This window comes from Corticium candelabrum, chromosome 3 (genome assembly GCF_963422355.1).
Source record: "Corticium candelabrum chromosome 3, ooCorCand1.1, whole genome shotgun sequence".
Lineage (NCBI taxonomy): Eukaryota > Metazoa > Porifera > Homoscleromorpha > Homosclerophorida > Plakinidae > Corticium > Corticium candelabrum.
The window spans coordinates 7,431,036-7,446,035 of NC_085087.1; the positions used below are offsets into that span (position 1 = coordinate 7,431,036).

The window sequence follows — 15,000 nt, forward strand, 5'->3', positions numbered from 1 at the left end:
CAAGGAATTGTGATGTTGCCGCCAACTGTTGCCACAAAGATTGATTTCTATCTTATCTTAGGCTGAGACCAACCTGACGAGAGACAGAAACTTCTTATCATTATGTCATTAGTAGAAATTTGAAACGTATACCAAGAACTGCCACTGCAGCACGTGCTCTCTTTGTACCCAACTTGTTTGTGATTGTACAGTAGTAGAATCCTTCTACAGATTTTGAAGTATTCTTGATCACTAGAGTACCATCTCTCGTCACAACAAATCTCGTTGTGTCTATCTGTTCTCTAGAGATTGGTGTCTTCTTATCACCACGAAACCAATTTACAACAGCATCCGATTCTTCTGTAGCTTTGCATTTGAGTTTGACTCTTGATCCTGCCGCTTGCAGGTAGAGAGTGCGAGGCTTGATGAGAAATTGCAGTTCACTACCTAAATGCAGATGAATAATGTAGTGCACACATTATACATAGTTAATGCATAAATTTTAGATATGCATGTACAGCACCGTGATCTACTGGTACACTTCCAGGAATGTGCTTCTAACCAGCGTCCACATGTTCGTGTTTGTCGGTCCTGTGGGTTGAGTCTTGTGCGTAATTGTGTACAGTACTTGGGGAGACGTTGGTATTTGTACATTGGCATAATTGGGCGTTTCTTAATTCTGTCTACCTATCAGGTCTTGATACGTCACGCATCTCTTTGCATGTATGTGTGTGGGCGGGTATGTACCGTTTCCAGCATGTTTTGTAGAGTCTTCTACTTCTAATAAAAAGCCAACAGAGTGTTGTTGCTCCACAAATTTTTGGTGCAAGTGACTGATCTGTGATGACACCACATTCACCATTTACATGGAGAAAGTATCCTATCTAGCAATACGTGCAACATTTTATTAATTTAGTGTAATTAATTCTCTTGAAGCTTTGTTACTGCTATGGTAATAAGACCTCATCTAGATCTAGAGTACAGTGCTCTATCGAAAGTGAAGACTAATTCCAAGAGTCATTACCCTGCTTGTTTGAATGGGGATATTGCATTAGTCATTATGTGGTTCATTAACTAAGCTAAATGAAGTTGCAAACCAAAAACAATCTGAAACTGGTAATGAAAGAGAAACGAGAACAGATCCAGTTTTACCAGTTTATGCATTTCCAGAGTCTATTGAGTCTTCAAGAAAGACTGTTTGTCTTTCTAAAAGTTCAATTAGCTAATGCGTGTAGACCCAAACAACTTTCTAAACGTTTAGTTTTAGAAAAAATTGAACACGCGTCAAGCATCTAGGAATCAGGAGACTGGATATGAGCTAATATGCGTGAAGGCAACTTTACCACAATCTTAAGTTAATTACCGGCCAGTATTAATCCAAAAGCGTTTTTGCAGCTGCAAAGATGTAAAGCAGATAGCAAATGCATCATACGCCTACGTAACGCCGTCTATACGTATAGTATTGTGCCTATTAGAAACACAATCCTGTAAATCCTGTTGAGTGTAGATCATTTGCGTTGTAATGACGCCCAAGCCACCTTTATCTACTTTCTACACGTAATACATGACACCTAACCACATTGTTTCAAAAGGCTTTGAGTTCACTCGTACCATTGGTAGCGGTATCTCTAGGCTCTCTTTAGTTGGTATTAGTGAGTACAAACAAACAGTACACTCTCTTCAGTTGACAATTTGTGCATGGGTATCTGCCCGGAAGACTTAAGGTATTCTGTCATAGAGTGGTACTGTGCGCCCACCTTGCGCCTATAGATTTTTGCTTTTCTCCACACTGTGACGGAGAAGGCTAGAGAAAGCGGAGGAGTTTGTTAGTGTTGACAAACTTAAGTTTCCACCACCTACTCTGCTTTTCTAGTTCTAGCTCTAATCAGTTTGTAGAACCCCAGCATCCAGATGCCTATGCTTACAAAAAATAGTGTGGACACTGTGCAGCACATTGGCCAACTAGCTCGTAAGACAGTGTATAGACAGCTGATCTGTACACAGTTGTGTAAGGCTATACACACACAGTGTTCAGGCTAGAGCTAAGACCAACGCAGCACACAGGAACTGCTCAGGATGTATGTGTATAGTCAAGCTGCACGTATGCAAGCAATGGCACATATTGTGCTTTTGTCTTGGTTTAGACTTGCATGCACTTGGATTCATGTGGTTTTTAATTAACTACAAATACAATAACTTATAACTACTGTGTAGTCTGACTATACCTAAACCTATACTAACATAATGCAGCTGGCTAAGTGACCATGCACTCACTGATCGATGATGTAGGATACCAACTATTTAACAGCAAATTCCGCTTAATTGTTGTCAGTTAGAGTACCCTTGATATTCGGTATAGTGTGAAGACTTAGTGTTTAGGTAGAGGTTGACCTCTGGTAATCTATAAGCAGATTTAGTTGTGTGCTCTGACATTGTGTGCTCTGACATTGTGTGCTCTGACATTGTGTGCTCTGACATTGTGTGCTCCGTACTCGCACTGGTAAATTGAACTCCAGTAAATTACTGTCGAACTAAGTGCATTATTACTAGTTGTGACGTCACAATTTGACGTCACAACTTTTGAACGTCACAACTTTCGAACGCCACAACTAGACATTGTTTACATATAGAGATAATGCTACATCATTGTATGTGAATGTTGTGACGTCCCAACTAGTGCTGTGGTAGTAACAAGTAATAGTCTATTGAGTTTGTTAGTTCACTAAACAGTGCCAACGTTGCGGTTTTAAGTAAACAGAAAACGCCCCTTGAAATAACTTGAACTGCAGTTGGATTCTGTTGCGTAGCAATTTTAATTAAGTTAACGATGACTGCAATAAATTTGCTGGAATTGTGAGTTGAGCACATGATTCCAAGATCTTGGCCTGTGGAACATCATGCATATCACCTCATACATTGCTACTTTATTTGAGAATTTTTAAAAAGTCTCAGAGTCCAAGAATCAAGTTGCATGTGCAATTTCTGTCCAAACTAAAGACTCTTTGTTTCGAATTTAGTCACTAATTCCAAGGGGGCGGAGCTCTCCAGAAGTGGTGCTGATTGGCCTAACCCCATTCGCATCATGTGATATGCTTCCAAACGTGGTCGCCCCTCTTGATTCTCTCCCCCATCATATTTTATCAGTGGAAAATTTATGAGTGGAGGCTTTATTCAGAAACTGTTAGTGCTCTCATCTGTGTGATCACTGCTGATCATATGCATGACTACACTAAAACGAGATTCCTAATTAACCATCACTGCTGATCATATACATGACTACACTAAAACGAGATTCCTAACTAACCATCTAGTGGAAATTTCTGTGTAAGTCATCTGCAAACCTACTCAATTTGGTACAAAATCGATTCTAATTTTTTGCATAGAAATGGTGCAAGATTGTGGGGATCCGTGATTGTGGTGCATGGTTGGTGTGTTAGTTCCTGAATTCTTGCAGCTGTAGATGAGACGATAAAGAAGCTTGACGTTCGGATGGGTTCGTGTAGGTCAATCAGAAACCGCAGCGTTTGCCCATAGCTCTGCAGGCTCGTCACATGTTTGGCTGCTCTGAGCAAGTCGTTTGCGGCCGACGCTTGCTATCCTTTAGGTGACACGATGACACTACGTAGTCATACGCTTGTGGTCATGAAGAGGAAGTACTGCTGTGAAGTGCGGCGAGTGGGTGGTCGTTGTCAGGATGGACTTCAAATCCTTGTGCAACAGTACAAACGCATGCGTTAGAACTTGATTTCAGGGAAACTGATGATGTCACTAATTTGAGTCATCGACAGTTTTCTATTTGTTGCATCGGATAACCTTAGATAGTAATGTCAACATACCGGTACTATGTTGTTGTTTATAGGAAAGTGTTGCTGTATACACGACTCCACCCTGCGCCCGTCACGTGCAGTCGCTTAGCAAATGGACAATTTGTAGACTAGACTTTTCTTCCATATTGCTGCTAGAACCTGCATAAAACTAGCTCGAACTTCCTACTGCAGGCTGTATTACGTTAATTCGGCGGTCAGAGGTCGCTCGTCAATTACATTTCCCACGCAATAAGAGTGTAACCCTGTGACCATCTCATGCGGCTTCGTCAGGAAGAAAGTAACGTCACACGATTTTTGGTTTACTAGCGCCAAGTAGGCGTTCAACCGAAGTGCAATCCAAATCTAGCGCTATTTCGCCTATAAAACCTCCTGCGCTTCACAAACTGCTTCACTCTAAACAAGTTCTCTATCAATTCGATTGAGATAGCAGAATTGCGATGATGCAGCTCTATCAAGTTGTGCCTCTATTCTGCTTGCTTGCAAGCGGTGCCTTCGGAATTCGCCTCGTAAACAACGGATACAGAGACGTTGTGGTTGGCATAAACAGAGATGTAGAGGAGGACGCCTCCCTCGTACAAACAATCAAGAATCTCTTCAATGATGCTTCTCCTGTCCTCTACCGTGCAACTAGAAAGCGTGCTTACTTTGACCAAGTGACTATTGTCGTACCCGAGACGTGGAAAGATAAATCTGAGTATCTTGCAGCCACGGCCTATGAAACGTACAGCAATGCAAAAGTGAGCTCACATGCATAGGATACGTAGACAGACATTAGACTTTGTATTGTCTTTGCAGGTCAAAATCAATCCTCCTGAAGTAATAGGAGGAGTTGAGCGCAACAGGTAAGAAAAACATCGACCATTTGGTAGATTGCTGTGTCAACAAGATTTCTTTACAGTGCATTTGTTGAGTCGATAGCTGTTTGTGGACAGCCAGGATTTTACATGCACATAACGCCGAAAAGGATAACAGGCGAGTGGGTGAGTAAGGTCACTATGTGCTAATAATATTGACATTTGATTTAGTTGCTATTACGCACCAATGAGTATTACATCTCTCTGGCATGACACTAACTGCCGATCTACTTGCCACAATTGACTATACTTGCTTGTATTTGTGTAGTGGACGAGTGTCAGTCCACCTCACAAGATGCTTGTCCACGAATGGGGCCATCTCCGTTGGGGCCTCTTTGATGAATATTATCAATCATTCTATGGACCAGATTTTGATGGGAGACCGGCTCGTTGCGTGGAAAAGGTTTCACTCTTAAACCGGAAGTAGGCTGTAACAAGATCGTCAATGTTGTTTGTGATGTAGATTCAAGCTACAAGAAATTCCTCTGGAGACTGGAAATTCAACACTAGTGGAGTTTCTGCATCCATGATGTGGATACAATATTATAATGATGTGAGATTTTTGTGATGCTTTGGATGTCTGAATGTCATTCTCTTGTGGCTAAAATAATTTGATATTAGGTGGTGGAGTTTTGTGATGACAGTGACAATGCAACAGTGAAACACTATCGTGATGCCAACAATGCTCACAATCGATTTTGCAATATGAAATCTTCCTGGGAAGTGATGAGAGAATCTGATGACTTTGCAAATGGTGCCAATCTACCTCGTGAGATCTCGTCAGTCGAACCAACATTCAGGGTGAGAGCATCGATTATGCATTAAGTGATGGGTCACAGGGCGTTAACGTAATTCTAACTGTTCCAATTGTATGGTGTGTAGGTTGTTCGCAAGAAGTCCGCTGCTCCTGCACTTGTTCTTGTGCTTGATATCTCCAACAGCATGTTTTTAAATGGACGAATCGATAGCCTTCGTCAAGCAGCAAGCACATACATTAATGAAATCAAAGAGGGATCCTTTGTTGGCATTGTCTTCTTCAACAACAAAGCCATAATTAGACGGAATCTGGTCCAAATCACTGACCAGAAATCCAGAAACGAATTGATCAATAGTTTGCCAAGTCATGATAACCTCGGTGGACTGACAAGCATTGGAGCAGCCATTCTCAAAGCACTAGAAGTTCTTAAACATGCAAGTACTGCCAAAAAGCAACTAGTGATTGCTACAGATGGAACTGAAACAGACGGTCCATACATTAATGACGAAAACGTCCAACAAAGCATTGAAAAAGCAGGAGTCGTGATCCACACAATTGGTATTGGCGAATCAGCTGATGAGAAACTCAGCTCTCTCTCTGACAAAACGGGCGGCAAGGCATTCTTTCACGACGAAAAGTCAGATGAGTCATCAGGACTGCAGGAAGCTGTTGCAACTATAATTGAGGTTGATAGTAATGATGAGGATCCACTGTATCAGCTGAGTCGGCAGATGGTGACTATCAATAGTAAAGCTACCTACAGTGGATCAGTTGACTTTGATGATGGCATTGGTCAGGACTCTGTATTCAATCTCTTTTGGTCATCAAAAAAGTTTCGTGTCAAGAGGCTGAAGCTGAGTGTCAAATCAACAAATGGGAAAGTGTACAAATATAGAAAAACTAGAGGACCGATCTATTGTAATTCAAACTTCATGATGTGTACATTGAAAGTGAGAGGATGGATTCAGGTGAGAACATCAGTTATGTCATACCGTTAGCACTGTACATGATATGACAATAGAATTGCAATTATATTGTCATACACAATGTCAAATGTTGTTGTCTTTTTACAGCCTGGAAAATGGACTATCACTGTATCAAACAGAGACAAGATTCCTATCTCTATATCATGGGAGGTCTGGTCACGCAAGCCAACAAATGCCGAAAACGCCATCAGTCTGAGCACACACCTGACTAGAACTGATGTCTCATTCCCACAACTTATTGTCATCACAGCTTCTCTGATGAAAGGCACTCGTCCAGTTGTCGATGCCGTTGTAACAGCAATCGTTACACGTCCTGGTGCTCCACCCACCCACGTTCATCTCCAAGACAATGGAGCTGGAGCTGATTTGATGCCATTTGATGGGTTATACTCGGCAACATTCACACAGTTCACTGTCGACGGCTACTACAGTGTCAGGGTTGTTGCTAACCAGAACAACCAAAACAAGCCAAATTTCACCCTCAATGAGGACTTTAACAACATGATGGCAGTCAAGCAGGCACGTCTTGGTTTTCGATATGTTACTGATGACTTGCCACCTGACTACTCCAACATAATAAGAGTCACAGAACCTAAAAGTGGCGAAAAGGGTGATCTCTTGCCAGCATTCCAAAGAATTCAGGTACCAGGAACGTTCAAGGTGAAGAACCTACCTCTGTCTGAAGTAGATGTTTTTCCACCATCGCGAATCGTGGACTTGGTCGGTCAAGTAACACCTAACGATGAAGTGCAGCTGTCATGGACAGCACCAGGAGATGACCTCGACAATGGTCAAGGTAAAAACAACATGACCGTTTGATGAACAGATAAATGGATGGATAGACAATGAGACATACAAGATTAGTTAACTATAAACACCAATTTAGTAATTATTGTGTTTGTTTCTAGCTTCTGCTTACAGCATTCGAGTCAGTGATAACTTCGATGACTTGGTGGACAAGTTCAATCAACAACATGAACTTATGCCTGCCAGCCTTCTATCATCATCCAGCTTTAAAATCAACAAACCCAAAATGTCTGGCCTTAAAGAATTAGTCACATTCTCAAGTCCCGTGAAAGCAAAAATGGTTTTTGTGGCTGTCAAGACTCGTGACAACAATCAATGGTCTGAAATCTCAAACGTGGTTCATGTTTCATTTAAGCCATTGCCGAATCAAGTGGTTTGCACATGCCCAGTCAAGCCAAAACTGAAAAGTGCGATATGCACACAAGAGTTCGGTGAGTCGTGTTGGCACATACAATAATTACAAAAATATTGAGAAATGCATCCGTTTACTTGATACAAAATACCATAAAATACTAACTGGAACAGAATTCAATCTCATATCAAATGCTTGACATGCTTGTTGTTTGAATTTCAGTGTTCGTTGGAACTGTGGCCAGAATAACCAATAACATCATTCGTTTTCGCTCAGGAGTCGAATTCCTGAAGTCGAGATTTAGTTTCCCGGCGAGACTTTTCCCACAAGTAAAACTTGACATAATCAGCCGTGATGTAAACGGCTGTCTGTGCCCAGAGATGCCTCAAGTCGGACAGACATACGTAATGAGTGGAAATATTCGAGGCCATTTGGAAGTCACCAACCAAAGCTACCTGCAGAAGGCGCCAAATGACATGGCAGCATTACGAGACATAGTCACCAAGACAAGAGCAGCATGTTGATTGCTTACTCAAGACTCATTAGTATTTTCATGTTTCAATTTACCCTAGTTATTGACATCTGTAATTGCTCCAGAGAAGACTAAATAACAAACTAACTTACCAATAATATGCTCTTCTGTATGACTAATACTAGTGAACGAAAATAGAATAGAAGAATTGTGGTACACTCTAACTCACTACAAAAAGGCTAAAAATCCAAATGCACACATGCATGTATCCCTACTGTACAGGGTACCTGTTGGTCAGACTCACATGTGGACATACAAACACGGAAGGTGACCGACACTACCGGAAGCTTGCTCCATCCGACAAAACAGTAATACATAGTAATAAAACTCCGATGTTCGAGAAATAGTTGAACTACCGCGTTCACGCCCTAATTAGCACGTATGTCATCATGAACGACGCGTGCGCGTTAACTTATTGTCAAGCTATCACGTGCATGCATCTATCTATCTATCTATCTATCTATGCGCTAATCAATTCCTACACTTTGTATCGCACGTGGTAGTCTTTGAGCTGGGCTTGACACTCCCAACTTGAAAGTAAGTTGGCGTCAAGAACATGCAGTCAAATTGCTAATTTTACGAATTCAGGTTTTCTTCTCCGAACGCTAGCACATTGGACTGTCGCCATTTCGAACTAGCCGCATGCCTAATTATCAAGTTAGTAACAATATTATCAACAAGAGTACGTCGGACTATTGCTTATGACGAGCTATTTTTGTCTTGTCAGTTGTGTCAGTCATTCTCCGAGAACTGGACGTTTTGCTACAACTCTGTGTGACCATAATGTGACTCATCAGCGTCGAATCAATTAATTAGCTTATTTAATTAAAACAGATGAGACAATGTAGCAGACTTTTCAGTTCAGTTCACCGCCAGCTGTATGATGCATGTGTCATGTTTCTTGCTGCAACTTGTTGCTTTGCTACATATTATTCTCTATGTACATGTGTGCTCAACTGGCAACGATCAGTCTTGTGTTTCCAACTCAGAGTTCGACTCAGATATTCAACTGACTAGCGTGTGTTGCCGTCAGACTAGGAGTTGTGTTCAATACGCGTGTGGAATGGCTCGAAAGAATCTAAGACATCGAGCACAGACGTTCTATGCTATCAAGTCTCTTTGCACGTGTGACTCTACTTGTGGTTTGTATGGTGACTGTTGTCCTGGTGTGGCTGATTGTACTTTCAAGGTGGAACCAACAGTTCAAGACAGATGAGAGGAAAGAATCAATATACATACATATCATGACACTCTATCAGCAAGTTTGTGAGAGGAGAATTGTGAGCTTTGAAATAGTTTTCTTGCTACAATAAACTCAGGTCTATCACTATAGTTGTGGATGTCTAAGAGTGTGGCAGTTTGACAATATTTTATTATTGTCTAAGTCTACATCTACACGACTAGCTCCATCGACATAAAGACTACATATTTATAGATTGTTATGTATGTATATATATATATATATATATATATATAACACTCTTACTGGTCAACCGAAAATTATCTTGAGGCAGGCGGATGGATTAAAAACTTTCCTCATTAGAGATCCTAATGATTTGACTGTGACTGGAGCCACTCTGATGGTTAGTTATATAATCATACAGACTTGTTTGCCATTGAAATTTAGCAATCGTGTTGTATATCAGAAAGGCTAAAGGCATGCATGTGTTTGACTCTAGCTTGCACATGTAAACAAACAGACAGATTGACATACATACATACATACATACATACATACATACATACATACATACATACATACATACATACATACAGACAGACAGACAGACAGACAGACAGACAGACAGACAGACAGACAGACGGACGGACGGACGGATAAATGGATAAATGGACGGAAGGCAAGCAAACAGACATATGAACAGCCAGACAGGTAGGATTGATGGTTTATAGTACTCTTTGAATGTGACATGCACATTTGCACATTGCATACATGTAAGCATGTCAGCCTAAAAGCACTACTCGAACAACAAATGCTGCTACTACAGTACTGCAACATTTGCGAATACACATGGCAACATGGTGATTGTGCTGTGTGTGTGTGTGTGTGTGTGTGTGTGTGTGTGTGTGTGTGTGTGTGTGTGTGTGTGTGTGTGTGTGTGTGTGCGCGTGCAAGCGTGCGTGGGTGTATGCATATGCATGTGGAGACTAGACATTTCAACTAGTCATTGCAGGCCCGTAGGCTGGGGGGAGGTCGGTGGGTTCGGTCGAATCGCCTGCTCAGCTGTGAAGGTCCGCTTTCGATCCAAATATATATACATACAAAAATCCCTATAGTATACATTTTTCGTCATTTCTATATAATATAGGTTTTAGATTGTAGTGTCTATATATCTACAGAAAAGTTCTCCATGGACGCAGCCATATGATTGTTTGTTCCGTATCGTAAATACATGTGGTCGCAAACCGCTATCTGCTCCTTTTCACTCCCACAGCACGCGACCTTTTCTACTTCGAAAAGCAACTAGTGCCCGTGCGTGGCGGTGACTGGTTGCTTGTACTTTGCCTTGTGTTGGTGTTCGTCTGTAGGTCGTAACGTCACAAAATGTTTGTTCTTCATGCGGCTCGCAAACTCTGCAATTTTGCGGTCCATTTCTAATTAAATTAGCACGCAGCCTTTCTCACTTTGAAATAGCAACTGCATGGTGTCGTTCGCAGGTCCCCTACATCTATACGTTGTTGTCCGTCTGTAGTTCGCAAAAGTTGACATTGCAGAGGAAAGAGACGACGAAGCTGCTGGCCGGCTTGAAGCACATCACATGTGCCCGTCGACGGATCACGAAAGCTTCTTCTAAATCGGGACTGTCGAAACAGCTGCAAGTAAATACTTGATCACCTAGACAGCCTGTCAGGGCTACATAGTATCTGGTATTTTGTGTTTTCTCCGCCCAATAAGTGAATTGTATGATGCCCCAATTATATATACACGGGAAATTGTGCTAATTAACATAAATTGCCCAGGCGAAGAATGGGCTCATCAGCTAGTAAATATATAATTCGGAAGGCTAAAAAGTAGCAATGTATGTAACGTCATTGGTCCATTTTGGTTACATGCAAACATACATACATTTTTTGTTTTGCTTACAAGGACCCTTAGGGCCCAGGTTAGATCCTGCAATCACTATTCTGCAATCTAACACCGCAATCTAACACTGCAATCTAACACTACCGTAGCAGAAGTCACTATCAGAAGTCACCATGATGTACTTCGCTCTTGCTGTGCTTGCTGTAGATACTTGCTGTAGACAGAACCTGACACTCCGGGGAGAGTGGCAATTATATGTTAGTTCTTTGCCCAAGGGAATTTATGTATGTGGCCCTCACGCACTCAAACTCTGACCCAAAGGTCCCTGATGTTGCCAATCTCCAAATGCACACTCTAACCAATTGAGCCACATACATACATACATATATACATGCATACATGATGATGATGGCATGTCCACTGATAACAGTGATGACTCTCTTTAGTGTCCTCTGTGTCTCTGGTGGGATTTAACACCTGCTTTTGAACAAACATGCATACATACATACATACATACATACATACATACATACATACATACATATAGAGAATCATATATTATTTCTTCAAGTACAACTATACATAGATGTCTAGACCACTAAATAAAAGACAACATATATATATATATATATATATATATATATATATATATATATATATATATATATATATATATATATAAGCCTGAGGAGCAATACACAACGTCCCTTAAATGTAAGTTTGGTGCAATGTAGGGAAGAGACAATTCCCGTCACTTCCGGCATCATCAGATTCAGTGATCGAGGATTCTCCCCGTCGGATTTTCTATATCTAGTTCTTGTATAAAAGTGATGTTTATCTAGACGATCGCTTGAAACTGCGACATCAACTAGCCGTATAACTACAGATCTCTAGAGTACACCTAAACACATGCACGAATTGGTGCATGCATTACACATGTGTAACTGAGTTACTGACTTGTAAACTTGAGTCGTCACGTTAGATGACGTTGTAGTAAGTAGACTGCGCTTGCGCTAGATGTAGTGTTTGTATCTGAAGATCAGTCATTTGTTTAGTATTTGCTTTGTTACCTTCACAGAATATTGTGTTTCGCTTGACCTTTGATAGTGCAGCTCAAGGTACTGATAGTAATTAACATCACGTTTCCTTACTTCCACTGGTTAGTAGACTTGCGGGAAAGTAATCCAACGACTTCGTTTAGCAGGTCTGCAACTGAGAAATGACAAAATTCAAGTGACGGTAGAATGTTCTGGAAACTAGTATTGTATGCTAATTATGTTATACTAATTAGCTAACTAATAAATGGCATGTGCAATGTAGTACTAACTCATTATAGCTGATAATAGCGTAAATAGAGACTGGTGTGTGTGGGTACGTACCAGGTAGCTGCCTGCGCAAAGCACGTGAATGACTCAAGTGTAATTTAAACCTTCAAAGTCAAACCCGAATTTGAAAGACCCGATCTGATCTAGTTTTTAGATACTGAACCACAACTGCATTACCTTTTAAGTAAATTTTACATGTACTCTAGCATTTGAATGTGCACTATTCTGTACCCTGCTGAGCTATAATTATCTAGAAGTCACAAGCTGTTCTATATTTGTCTACTCACGTCGACACTGCATGGTCCAAATCTAGCCGCGTCCCCAGACTCACGTGAGCCTGGCAGTGTCCGGTTCCCGTATGACACTTTCAGCCTCTCGTGAGTCTGGACTCACCGCGCCTACTTTCACACACTTACTTCACTAAGTGTCACCCCGCTTCACCAAGTGTCACCCCGCTTCACCAAGTGTCACCCCGCTTCACCAAGTGTCACTCCACTTCACTAAGTGTCACCCCGCTTCACCAAGTGTCACCCCGCTTCACCAAGTGTCACCCCGCTTCACCAAGTGTCACTCCACTTCACTAAGTGTCACCCCGCTTCACCAAGTGTCACCCCGCTTCACCAAGTGTCACCCCGCTTCACCAAGTGTCACCCCGCTTCACCAAGTGTCACTCCACTTCACTAAGTGTCACCCCACGTCACAGTCTTGGCACCCCACGTGACTAAATAGTAACTACGTCACAAACTCAATTAGCTTACATCTATCTAATGTGTGACCCAGCAGATTGGCTAGCACGCCCAAGCTTCCGAACAGCACATGGTGACTCTCCAGGGTGAGTGATTCACCACGTTCACGCTATCCAAATCTCAAGACGACTTCAGCATGTGGAAAGGTGAGTGTATTCCTAGATAAGTTATTGTCCTACTCGCGTAGACTGGCGAGCTTGCCAAGTCTAGTTACAGCGATCCGGACTGCGCGTGTAGTTCACTCGTTGTTTCGTCGCACATCCGCTATCTGCACGGCCCTTGCTAGCTAGTGCACAGACTCTAATGGCCAGTAGGGCGCGCAATGGCAACAAGAGACACATTGACATGAAATTGCAGTCCGCTCTCCGTGTTTTCAATTATGATGACTTTCGGGAGAGTAAATTTGAAGTCTCCAGGGCCATTCTAGGGGGAAAGGACATCTTTGTCCACAGAAACAACGAGTGAACTACACGTGGAGTCCAGATCGCTGTAACTAGACTTGGCAGGCTCGCCAGTCTACGCAAGTAGAACAATAAATTAGCTAGGAATACACTCACCTTTCCACATGCTGAAGTCGTCTTGAGATTTGGATAGCGTGAACGTGGTGAATCACTCACCGCGGAGAGTCACCGTATGCGCTGTTCGGAAGCTTGGGCGTGATACACAATCTGCTGGGTCACACATTAGATAGATAAAAGCTAATTGAGTTTGTGACGTAGTTACTATTTAGTCACGTGGGGTGCCAAGACTGTGACGTGGGTGACACTTAGTGAAGTAAGTGTGTGAAAGTAGGCGCGGTGAGTCCAGACTCACGAGAGGCTGAAGTGTTATACGGGAACCGGACACTGCCAGGCTCACGTGAGTCTGGGGACGAGGCTAGTCCAAATCTATTACTGCTACACGAATTCTGGTACAAGAAATCGCAAACCGAAGAGCACAGTAAGTTAACTAGACTGTGTATGTAACATCTGGTGAGATACACTACATGTGCATGTTTCTGTACACCATCACGTGCCTGTACACGTGTCAAACTCGAATTCAAACCACGTGACAGATAGAGAGGGCGTGTACTCAGACTACTGAGACCTTTACAACAAATTACAATATCGCCAAGGATCATGCTGTAGACCAAACCTGTAGACTTACCTCTGCAAGACAACTCACATTCAATAGCAACATCGGCAGATAATTATTATTATTATTATAAAAATCGTCGATCGAGGGGTAAATTAGACGATATCAATTACTACACAGCGGGCTGTACGTTACTTTTTCGGTAGTCTTTGCAAAGGCGGTTGGCATCATGCAACGAGCTGTTCTACACAATCTGCGACCACTCTGCAAATAGCAACGCGTTTTGAGATTAATTTTCAAGCTTTCAAGTTTACATTAGCAATGTAGGAACGTCAATAGTTACCTCAAGCAATTTTTGGGGCGCGCGCGTTCACACACAGACATTCAGACACACGGCGCTACACGGGTTTGGGAGGCCGAAGCCACACACACACACACACACACACACACACACACACACACACACACACACACCACAGCAATTACGTTAAATCGCAGTGTAATTAGCCAATAACCAAGAAAAATGACGTTTCATTGTATTTGAAGAGATATTAGCAACCTAACAAACTCAACCCGACACAACTCAACCAAACACTCTACATATCCTTTTCATTAATTAAATTTAAACTAAAATATAGTATAATTATATTAATAATTATGTCCTCTTTCTATATTCTTCATCTTTCTCTGTCTGAGTAGAACGTTATTGAGCCGATAG

At 41.9% G+C, this 15,000-nt stretch overlaps 2 protein-coding genes and 1 long non-coding RNA gene across 8 annotated transcripts in view; 1 reads left to right on the forward strand and 2 right to left on the reverse strand.

Moving 5' to 3' along the window:
• Positions 1-4,243: 4,243 nt before the first annotated feature.
• Positions 4,244-8,250, forward strand: LOC134177742 (calcium-activated chloride channel regulator 1-like). Its single transcript, XM_062644516.1, has 11 exons — positions 4,244-4,543; positions 4,602-4,648; positions 4,705-4,786; positions 4,832-4,867; positions 4,929-5,063; positions 5,124-5,213; positions 5,282-5,461; positions 5,543-6,385; positions 6,491-7,199; positions 7,312-7,641; positions 7,785-8,250. Exons 1-11 carry the CDS (start codon positions 4,244-4,246, stop codon positions 8,084-8,086), a joined length of 3,054 nt encoding a protein of 1,017 aa, XP_062500500.1. The 3' UTR covers positions 8,087-8,250.
• A 3,758-nt stretch (positions 8,251-12,008) lies between these two features.
• LOC134176685 (uncharacterized) lies at positions 12,009-13,010 on the reverse strand. Its single transcript, XR_009969330.1, has 4 exons — positions 12,879-13,010; positions 12,208-12,349; positions 12,095-12,150; positions 12,009-12,038 (listed from the first exon to the last, which is right to left on the reverse strand). It is a non-coding gene; the product is annotated as an uncharacterized LOC134176685 (long non-coding RNA).
• Positions 13,011-14,793: 1,783 nt separating this feature from the next.
• Positions 14,794-15,000, reverse strand: part of LOC134177147 (myosin-4-like) — a 16,067-nt gene continuing 15,860 nt past the window's right edge. For all 6 annotated transcript variants that reach the window (XM_062643887.1, XM_062643885.1, XM_062643886.1 and 3 more), the window contains one exon: positions 14,794-15,000. This exon is cut by the window's right edge and continues 554 nt beyond it. The gene's annotated coding sequence lies outside the window, so the exon portion shown is untranslated.

What these genes read in the sequence shown, in the direction of transcription:
- LOC134177742 (XM_062644516.1), top strand. Translation starts at nt 4,244, where the DNA reads ATGATGCAGCTCTATCAAGTTGTGCCTCTATTCTGCTTGCTTGCAAGC. An exon ending in AAACGTACAGCAATGCAAAA is followed by an intron (nt 4,544 to 4,601) that starts GTGAGCTCACAT and finishes TTGTCTTTGCAG; the next exon opens with GTCAAAATCAATCCTCCTGA. An exon ending in AAAGGATAACAGGCGAGTGG is followed by an intron (nt 4,787 to 4,831) that starts GTGAGTAAGGTC and finishes CATTTGATTTAG; the next exon opens with TTGCTATTACGCACCAATGA.